The 10,525-nt window shown below is 49.3% G+C and overlaps 1 protein-coding gene across 1 annotated transcript; it reads left to right on the top strand.

Moving 5' to 3' along the window:
* The first annotated feature begins 1,237 nt into the window (after positions 1 to 1,237).
* On the top strand, positions 1,238 to 8,902 carry LOC131424337 (syncytin-1-like). Its single transcript, XM_058580769.1, has 2 exons — positions 1,238 to 1,384; positions 6,488 to 8,902. The coding sequence occupies exon 2, from the start codon at positions 6,536 to 6,538 to the stop codon at positions 8,375 to 8,377; it is 1,842 nt and encodes a 613-aa protein (XP_058436752.1). The 5' UTR covers positions 1,238 to 1,384; positions 6,488 to 6,535; the 3' UTR covers positions 8,378 to 8,902.
* Positions 8,903 to 10,525: the final 1,623 nt, after the last annotated feature.

Raw genomic sequence — 10,525 nt, forward strand, 5'->3', positions numbered from 1 at the left:
TTGACTCTAGTAGAGTCCCTGCTGGGGTTTGGTGCTATGCTTGGTACATCATGAAAATCAACTTAATCAGTATTAAATACCTAAGTGGGAGGGAGAATCATTATTCCCATATTACAGAGGTGTACACTGAAGCACAGATAGGTAGTCCCCAAGGCCCTACAGGTGATTCTGCAGTCTGATGCAGTCTATGCCTTTGCCAGCTCTCTGCACCATCTCCAGTTGAATTCAGACAGGTTCTGCTCCCAGCTGGGCCTTTGGGATGTTTCCTTGTGGGAAGCCCTGTAATAATCTTGATATTCCACAGGGCAGGGGGAGAACTTCAGACCAGATCCTGAATGATGATCATACAGAACCAAACCAGTCTTGCAGATCCAAACTTCCCCTTCAAGAACTTCCTGACTGGAACAGAGAGAGCAAAACAAGGTTCTGTGACCTGCAGAGAGGTTTGGGTTCTCTGGCTACAAAAACTCCTTTAAGCCCCTGCCTTGGAAGATACCACATGCTGTTGTCCAGGTCAGCCTCGGGGAAGCTGGACTCACCCTAAGATGCCTTGGTGGGGAGGGGGGCTCGTGTGCTGATGCTCCCCACTCTGCCCTGCATCAGATAGCTGCTTAAGAAATTGGACCCCCCCCCCATCACTCTTCTCAACAGCCTCATCGTCTGCCCTCCCTTTCAACAACTGCCTGAGTGTGACGCCTGCCCCCAAGGAGGCCTAACCCAGGCATCAGGACCCACCCCCTCTGACCTCTAGAAGCCAGCTTGAGAGGAATCTGTAGTCTCTGATCCACAGATGTGGCCTGCACAGCCTCCGCCAGAGCAGGCTCCTTTGATCCCATATCAGAAGAGCCTGTTCTGACAAAGCCAGGCCATGCTACAGGAGACCAACCAGCTGGCCAGGGCCAGAGAGCCAGTGAGAAAGAGGAGGTAGAGGCAGGCCCAAGCATGTGTGTTGGCAACAGGTCCACCTTGGCCCCTGGAGCCCTACCTCCACTAGTTTGTTCTGCATGCCAGTGTGGCCAGCTCACAAGGCCATGGCGAACTTGCGGTTTTTCTGTTCCTGCTTATCCGTCTGAGACATATGTATCCCACGGGAATGCCTTGACCTTTTCTGGTCTGATGGACTTATTGTTAAGGGAGGTTTCGGTACCTGACAATAATAGATGTTGAAACTAAATTTCTCCCCCCTCCCTCCTGCTTTTGGGTAGTTTTCCACTTCTGCTGCTTGGGGTATAAAAAAAGGTGTGTTAGCAATAAAGATTATTGACTCCTGGATGAAGAACCTTGGTGTCCTGTGTGTCTTTTAACCTCGCCGTCCCTCGCCGGACTCGGCTCCCTTGGCCGGACGCGGCAATTGGAGGTTCTCACCGAGATCCGGAAAGCAGGGGTAAGCGGACGGGGCTCACCTTCTAAGAAAGAAGGGGGAGGATTGGTTTAAAGATAATTTAAAGAGACAGGGTACGTACCATGGGTAACTCAACAGCGAAGGTTCGTCTGGCCAACGAACTGAAAGAGCTGTTAAATACACAAGGAACAGGAATAAAAACTAAGACTGCAACCGAATTCGTTGAAATTATTGCCCAGGCTTGTCCTTGGTTTCTGACAGGAGGATTTCTTAATAATAGTGACTGGGACCTGGTGAGGCATGACCTTCAGAAATTATTGAGGGACCGGGGCTCGGACAGTGTCCCAGTTGCCACCTTTTCCTTATGGAGGTTGGTAAAGGATGCTTTATTAACAGATAAAGTAAAGATCAAGGATCAGCTTGCTGAATGTGAACAGGCCCTTAATCAGGTGCAGGAAGAGCAAATGGCAGAATCCTTAAAGGATGAGGGTCCTCTTGAGGACTCGGGCTCGGGGGGTAGGAAACGCCTCCAGATTTCTAAGCCCAAAAAGGATCCTGAGGACCTCAGTTCTCTCTCTGAGGAAGAGGAGGGATTAGAAAGGGAGATAGAGGAACTAGAACATAGCCTTAAAAGGGCAAATGTGAGGGTGCCTAGGGCCCCCTCAATTGCCGCACCTCCTCCCTATAATCCTGATTGGAATGAGGACGCCCCTACTAGACGGGCGGGGGTCCACTGGGGTTCTAGAGCGGCTCAGGTTTTTCCAATGATTGAAAACGCCGATGCTGATGGACAGCCGGCCAGAGCCCATGTCCCCCTAGCCTTCAAGGACATAAAACAGCTTAAGGAGGCGGTCATTAATTATGGACCTCATGCCCCTTTCACATTGACCCTCTTCGAGTCTTTCTCAGCCAGTCAACTGATACCTAATGATTGGCAGCAACTTTGCAGGGCTGTGTTATCTGGAGGGGATTTCTTATTGTGGAAAAGTGAATATCATGAAAGGTGCCGCGAGCTGGCTCAGATTAACCTGAATGCGGGCCATCAACGGCGAAATGCTGAAATGTTGACAGGAACTGGGCAGTATGCCACCATAGGCCAACAAATTAATTACGACCCAGGTGTTTATGCTCAAATAGCCTCAGCTGCAGTTCATGCCTGGAAAGCCCTGCCCATTTCTAAGACTGAAGCAAAAATTTCCAAGATCTCTCAAGGACCCTCTGAACCTTATTCAGACTTTATAGCCCGCCTAATGCAGGCTGCTGGAAAAATATTCCCTAATCTGGAACAGGCTATGCCACTTATTAGACAACTGGCATATGAAAACGCTAACACTTACTGCCAAAATGCTATTAAGTCCTCCCGGGCCAAAAGTATAGATGACATGATTCGAGCATGCAAAGATATAGATGGGCCTCATATTACTGGTCAGGTTTTGGCTGCTGCCCTTAAGACTGGAATGCAAAAAGCTGATAACAGGGGAACCCGCTCTAAGGGGTGTTTTAAATGTGGGAAAGAGGGACATATAAAGCGAAACTGCCCGGAAAGGAGCGAGGGTGCTGGCAGAGGGATGCCTGGACTTTGTCCTCGATGTCATAAAGGAAATCATTGGAGCAGTGAGTGCAGGTCAAAATTTGACATCCAGGGTAACCCAATACCGTCGGGAAACGGGAGCAGGGGCCCGCCCCGGGCCCCGGAAGCCAAAGTGTACGGGGCAGTGCAGGGACAGAACAGTGCCCCAGGGAGTGGGCGTCTCCGCCGCCTCCCACTGACCAACCCCTTTCTATCTGGGAACTCCCCAGGGGAACACCAGGAAGCGCAGGACTGGACCTCAGTTCCACCTCCCGAGCGGTATTAACTCCCCAAATGGGACCTCAGACGCTGCCTACTGGGGTTTTTGGACCCCTGCCAGAGAGGACGGTGGGACTAGTGTTGGGACGAGGTAGCGCAACTCAGTGGGGCTTGAAGATTCTTACGGGGGTTGTTGATGCTGATTATCAGGGAGAAATAAAAATAGTAGTAGAAGCTACCCAAGGAATTGTTATTCTTCCCCCCGGGGAGCGTATAGCTCAATTGCTGCTGCTACCCTTAGCTTCCATTCCTGGGCACGCCCTCCGTGGGTCCCGGGGCGACGGCAGCTTTGGCTCCACTGGAACTCCCCAGGCCTTTTGGGTAGCTCATTTGGATTCGCGTCCCAACCTGACCATTGAGATACAGGACAAGGCTTTCAAGGGAATACTAGATACGGGGGCGGATGTCTCTGTCATTTCTGAAAAACAATGGCCACCTGCCTGGCCCCTCCAGAGTCCCTCGGCCATATTACAGGGGATAGGACAGACCCGACCAAAAAGAAGTGCCTCCTTTTTAAAATGGAGAGATGGTGAAGGACATAGTGGCCATTTCCAGCCCTATGTAGTGACTGGACTCCCCACGAACCTTTGGGGGAGGGACTTGCTTCATCAAATGGGGGCTATTCTCACTACCCAGACTTTGAAAGGAAATAATGACTTTGTTAATGATGCAATGCTAGACATGGGATGGATCCCTGGAAGGGGACTAGGAAAGAGACATGAGGGCAGAATATCACCCGTGGATCCAGCAGAACAGGTTACCCGGCGGGAAGAGACCGGAGAGGACTGGGAAATTTATCCTAGGGGCCACTGAAGTGCGGCCACCTCCACTGTCCATTACTTGGTTATCAGATGACCCTGTGTGGGTAGAACAGTGGCCCCTAACTAAGGACAAATTACAGGCCGCTTCCCTATTAGTTCAAGACCAGCTTAAGTTAGGACATGTGGTGCCCTCTACCTCCCCTTGGAATACCCCTATTTTTGTTATACAAAAGGGGTCTGGGAAGTGGAGACTTCTTCAGGACCTACGAGCTATTAATAAAACTATGCAACCCATGGGACCCTTACAACCAGGGCTACCCTTTCCTACTGCGATCCCAAAGGATTGGCATCTTATTGTCATAGATTTAAAAGATTGTTTCTTCTCTATCCCCTTAGACCCACGAGACCGAAAGCGTTTCGCTTTTTCCTTGCCTTCCACAAACTTTAGGGAACCTTACCAACGGTATGAATGGACTGTCCTACCTCAAGGGATGACTAATAGTCCTACAATGTGCCAATATTTTGTAGCTGAGGTTTTGCGACCCTTTCGACAGCAGTTCCCACAGCTCTACCTCATTCATTATATGGATGACATCTTACTGGCAGGGCCCAAGAAAGAAAGGCTTCTTCAATCTTATGAAGTCCTCCAATCCCTTCTAAAAGGGGCAGGGCTGGTCATAGCACCCGAAAAGGTGCAGTTTCAACACCCTTACAATTATTTGGGATACATCATTAATAACATAGGAATCTTTCCCCAGAGACCCCAGTTCCAGATAAATCAGCTCAAAACTTTACATCAGTGGCAGACATTCCTCGGAGAAATACAGTGGCTGCGCCCATCCTTTCATATTCCAACTGGAGAGCTCAAACCCCTGTATGACCTCTTGCGAGGAGATCCTTCTCCTACGTCGTGTAGAGTACCTACACCAGAAGCCTTACGAGCACTGAGGCTAATAGAAGAGGCTCTGCAGGACATGCAGATTACGCAGATAGATTATTCTCTGCCCTTGTCATTTATAGTTCTACCTTCTAAAATTACTCCCACAGGAGTGTTCTGGCAAACGGGTCCCATTTATTGGGTCCACTTGCCGGCTTCTAACCCCCGGGTATTGACTCCCTTTTATGAGCTAGTTATTAACTTAATTTGGAAGGCTAAATATTTGGGTGATGCATTGTTTGGAAAAACCTTTGACATACTTATTCAACCTTACACTCAAGATATGATACACAAGTTACAACAAGAACATGACCTTTGGTGTCTTTTCCTGTGCAGCTTCAAGGGTCAGATTGATAATCACTTCCCTAAACATAGACTTTTGGAGGGCTTTAAAAGGTGTCCCATTATCTTCCCAAAGATTATGAAAAGGGAACCTATTCCAAAGGCCCAAACTGTATATACAGATGGGGCCAAAAATGGATTTGCTGTCGTTTTTGATGGATCTCAAATTCTCCGACAACCTGTGTCAGGTCAGTCGGCCCAAAAGGCAGAAGTTGAAGCTTTAATCATAGCTCTCAAAGTCTATAGTTCTATTCCTCTTAATGTGTATACTGACAGCTTGTATGTAGCCAATCTGGCTCTAGTCATAGAAACAGCATCATATATTGGAAAGCAATCCACCATCACAGAACAACTACAGGTAGTTCAGCTTCTCATTTGGGCTAGACGAGATCCTCTATACATTGGCCACATCCGAAGCCATTCAGGGCTCCCTGGACCTTTGTCAGAGGGCAACGCAAAAGCAGACGCTGCTACTCATGCTGTTGGCCTTTCCTGTGTGACCACCGAATATGATAAGGCCTTACAATTCCATAACAAATTTCATTTAAATGCACAGTCTTTACGCTTCCACACAGGATGTTCACGAGACCAAGCTTTACAGATTGTCTCATTATGTCCAACCTGTGCACCATTTATTCATTCTCCTTCCCTTGGAGTTAATCCAAGAGGACTACAACCTAATGATGTCTGGCAAACTGATGTTACACACTTCCCTAGCTTTGGTAAGCTCTCCTTTATACATGTTTCCACTGACACATATTCTGGCTTCATTTTTGCCACCTTACATACTGGAGAGAAGGCTAAGGATGTAATCAGTCATCTTCTAAAAGCCTTTTCCTCCATGGGCACCCCACGATGCCTCAAAACCGATAATGGTCCCGCATATGTAAGTCAGGCGGTTCAACGGTTTTGCACCCAATGGGAAATTAATCATAAGACTGGAATCCCTTATAATCCACAGGGACAAGCTATCGTGGAACGAGCCCATCAACATTTAAAAACTTATTTACAAAAAACAAAAGAGGGGGAGATATACCGGAATTGTCAGGGACCACAAGCACTTCTAAGCATAACCTTATTTACTTTAAATTTTTTACTCACTGACACTGGAGGGCGCACGGCTGCACAACGCCACTTTTCCCCTCCCACTGTACAAGATGCTCAAATAAGGTGGAAAGATTTATCCACCGGAAAGTGGCAACCCCCGGCTCCACTCTTAGCTAGAGTGAGGGGAGCTGTATGTGTTTTTCCCCCAGGAACTGAGAAGCCCATTTGGATCCCGGAGCGCTGCACCAGACCGGTGAATGAAAATTCAAGACAAAATGAAGTTCCCAAGATGGCTGATCCTGCCGCTGTTGTTCTCACCCCTTCAAGTGAGTGCCGAGACACACCTCATGAGCTGGACCCCTCTTGTGGCATTCCTTCTGGACAGGTTTGCTGAAGGAGGGCTTGACCCCCCACCTGGGAATATTCATGAATATCTTTTTGGAGCCCCTTGTGAGTGTAAGGGAGGGCCCCGGCACTCGGCCCCCTCTGGTTATATCCAGAGCATTGATTGTGGGACTAAAGTAGCCTATATGGCGGCTGAACTCAATGAAAACATCGGAGGATTTAAGCAACCAAAATGGGTATGTGTTAATAAGCCCGGACTTGTTGTCCCTAATCCGACCAAGACTCTTGGAAGCTGTTCCGCCACTTGTCATTACACCCCGGCAATGCACATCTCCTGTTATACATCGGCCTCAATTTGTGTTAATAATCAAGGAAAACAGTATTTTGAGGCCATCCTAACTAACACCCGTGGAGAATGGGGGACCACTTATAATTATATTCCTTTTCTTGGTGACCGGGGAGGGGAAGGCATCACGACTCGGTTAACGGAGGCGGGATGTGAGGGCGTCGTGGGTAAACCTTCCTGCTGGCCCATGCAGGCCCCTATCGGAATCTCTGACGGAGGGGGACCCACTGATGCTATTAAACACCTTCAGGTGATTAAGCTTTTAAAGCCGGAGATCCCTAAGCCTACATACCACCCCTTGATATTGCCCAAATCCCAGTTTCCTGATTTAGATGCCAATACATTAGATATCCTAGAAACCACCTTTTCTTTACTTAACAGTTCCAACCCTACCCTTGCTGGTGATTGCTGGCTCTGCATGACGGCAGGTGCAGTCATGCCATTGGCGGTTCCCATCAATTATACCATTGATGATGACAACACATGTCAATCTGGGCTGCCCTTTAAGGTGCAGCCTCTAGGTGGTTTTATGTCATGCCTTCTAGGCATGATGCAAAATAATACCTATGATGTTGATGTTGGAGTCTCTTCCTTTGGAAACTGCTCATTAATAAAGAATTACTCCTCACCTACTCCACCCATTTGTCCCCCTAATGGTACAGTCTTTATGTGTGGTGGAAATTTAGCTTTTCCCAGGCTCCCAGCAAATTGGACTGGTGGTTGCGTTCTGGCATTACTGCTTCCTGATATCACGATTATCTCAGGAGATGAACCCCTACCCATTCCTAGCCTAGACATCTTAGTTAGAAGACACAAGAGAGCTGTGCAGGCCTTACCACTCCTTGTTGGCCTTGGAATAACAGCTGCTGTGGGTACAGGCACGGCAGGATTGGGTACGGCTATACATTCTTACCGCCGCCTATCTCAACAGCTTATAGATGATGTGCAAACCCTGTCGGGAACCATTAAAGACTTACAAGACCAGATAGACTCCCTAGCAGAAGTAGTTCTTCAGAACAGGCGGGGTTTAGACTTGCTTACTGCCAATCAAGGGGGAATTTGTTTAGCCCTTGGGGAGAGGTGCTGTTTTTATGCTAACAAATCTGGCATAGTTCGCACAAAAATTAAACAACTCCAAGAAGACCTAGAAAAAAGGAGGAGGGAATTATTTGAGAACCCTCTCTGGACTGGACTTAATGGATTTTTGCCTTATCTTCTTCCCTTATTGGGACCATTGTTAGGCCTCCTTCTAGTAGTGGCAATAGGACCCTGCATTGTAAATAAGATAGTACAATTCATTAAGGATCAAATTAATATCTTAGCCTCTAAGCCGATACAGGTTCACTATCAACGCTTGAAGATGGATGATCGCCTCTCTGAGATATACTTCAGACCTATCCGAAGATGAGTGTCCTCCTTAAAAGAAGAACTCCTGCCATATCTTTTCTCTATGCATACCTCTCCCTCTTGCCTTCCTGTATTAGGATCTTTGCTGTCTAATCTCTCGGTCCAATCACATCTGCCATTCGGTGGTGACGGTCATGGGTCCCGTGGGTGGAGACGATTAAGCGTTCACCGCAATAATGTCTTGATAGGTCATAACACCTTGAGCTGATCTTGTAGTACCCAGTGACGGGCAACTTTCACGCTTGCTGTGCGACCTAAGACAGGGAATCGGGGCCTTCCCAGAGACGGGTAAGCATCGCAAGGGCTGTGAACGACCTAAGACAGGGGCTACTTGATTCCCACTGGCATGCAAAAAACAAAAGAGGGGGACTTGTTGGCAACAGGTCCACCTTGGCCCCTGGAGCCCTACCTCCACTAGTTTGTTCTGCATGCCAGTGTGGCCAGCTCACAAGGCCATGGCGAACTTGCGGTTTTTCTGTTCCTGCTTATCCGTCTGAGACATATGTATCCCACGGGAATGCCTTGACCTTTTCTGGTCTGATGGACTTATTGTTAAGGGAGGTTTCGGTACCTGACAATAATAGATGTTGAAACTAAATTTCTCCCCCCTCCCTCCTGCTTTTGGGTAGTTTTCCACTTCTGCTGCTTGGGGTATAAAAAAAGGTGTGTTAGCAATAAAGATTATTGACTCCTGGATGAAGAACCTTGGTGTCCTGTGTGTCTTTTAACCTCGCCGTCCCTCGCCGGACTCGGCTCCCTTGGCCGGACGCGGCACATGTGATCACCAGCTGCCTGGCCTGGCAACCCTGAGACAGACCAGTGGCTGTGTCAGCATGGTAAGACTCAAGGAGAGTCCTCAGTGAGACTCCTGTCTCCTGGAGAAGACTAAGGCTGACTATGTAGTGCAGTCAGTGAGATCTGAGGACGGTGCTCGATGGTCTTGACTAAGAGGTCAGAGGCAGGGCCATTGGAGCCAGGATCTAGGGAAGGGTGAGTCACCATGCAAGACAGAGGGGCAGGCACGGGGCTGGTGGTGGTGGAGTCCTCCGCTGTGGAGGGTGAATGGTGCAGCACAGAGACCAGGACCCAAGGGAGGCGCCTTCAGCCCACTCTCCTCCTCTGCTGCCAACTGAAGTCAGCTCCACGGCCAGCACCAAGCCTGCCATCCCTCCTGCCAACTTCGGTTCACCCAAGTTCAGCCCCAGTGAGAGCTCCAGACAGTCTCCTGTCCCCTCTTTACCCTCACTCTGCCTCATCTGACCTGTGGGGCCAGCACTGGGTGGGCCAGGCAAAGGGCTAGAACCTCCTATGCTCTGCCCAGGTGGAGGTGGTGCCTGCTGAAGACTTTAGGGTGTTTAAGGACTCAAGCCTCTTGAAGGCAAAGCCTGAAGACCCAGGGAGCAGTCGGCTCTGGGTAGACACACCTGAGGCTTCTTTCTAGCCCCAACGAGGCAGCCCATGGTCAGCACAGCTGGCAACTGCACAAAGCAGGGGTGTCCTGCCCCAGGCCTTCTTCCCAGCACCAGACCAACAGAGCAGGGCTTTAGGAATGTTCCAACAGGGACTATGCAGGCCTGGCCAATGCAACTCAGGGTCAGAAAGGAGAACTGACAGGCTGAGGTGCCCACGACAGCTGGCTGAGGAGGCCAGAGGTCATATGCATTTTAATCAGGGACTTGGTAGTTCCTACAGCCTTCTAGAAACAAGAGGGGGGAACCAGTAGGGAGCAGGTGGGGCACCTGAGACTGTGAAGGGGTGGGGGTATACCCTCCAAAGCCGACACTTAAATTATAAAGCAATCTGTCTGCTGTCTTTCTGGATATTCCACCCAGTGCAGAACAGGGGTGGAGGTCTTTCAAGTTCACTTAAACATGCACAGTACAAACTGGGCAGGCAGAGGCAGAAGAGGTTCAGGGATGCTGGCTTGTCACTGCTCCTCCCCGTCTCAACCTGTGAGCAGCCAGCTGCATTCCTCTCCTCTTGCCCCCATGCCCATCCAGGGCCCTCAGACTTCCACTGCTTCCACCTACCTGCCCTTCCCAGAGGCAGCAAGTGCTCAGGTATGTCCCTGGCCACACCCCAATGCTCTTCTTGCTGACACCTGGGAGTTACCAGTAGACTCACATCTTTTGGAGGCATCTTCCCTGTC

This window comes from Marmota monax, unplaced genomic scaffold (genome assembly GCF_021218885.2).
Source record: "Marmota monax isolate L192 unplaced genomic scaffold, Marmota_monax_Labrador192_F-V1.1 WCK01_AAM20220418_F8-fsc00076, whole genome shotgun sequence".
Classification (NCBI taxonomy): Eukaryota; Metazoa; Chordata; class Mammalia; order Rodentia; family Sciuridae; genus Marmota; species Marmota monax.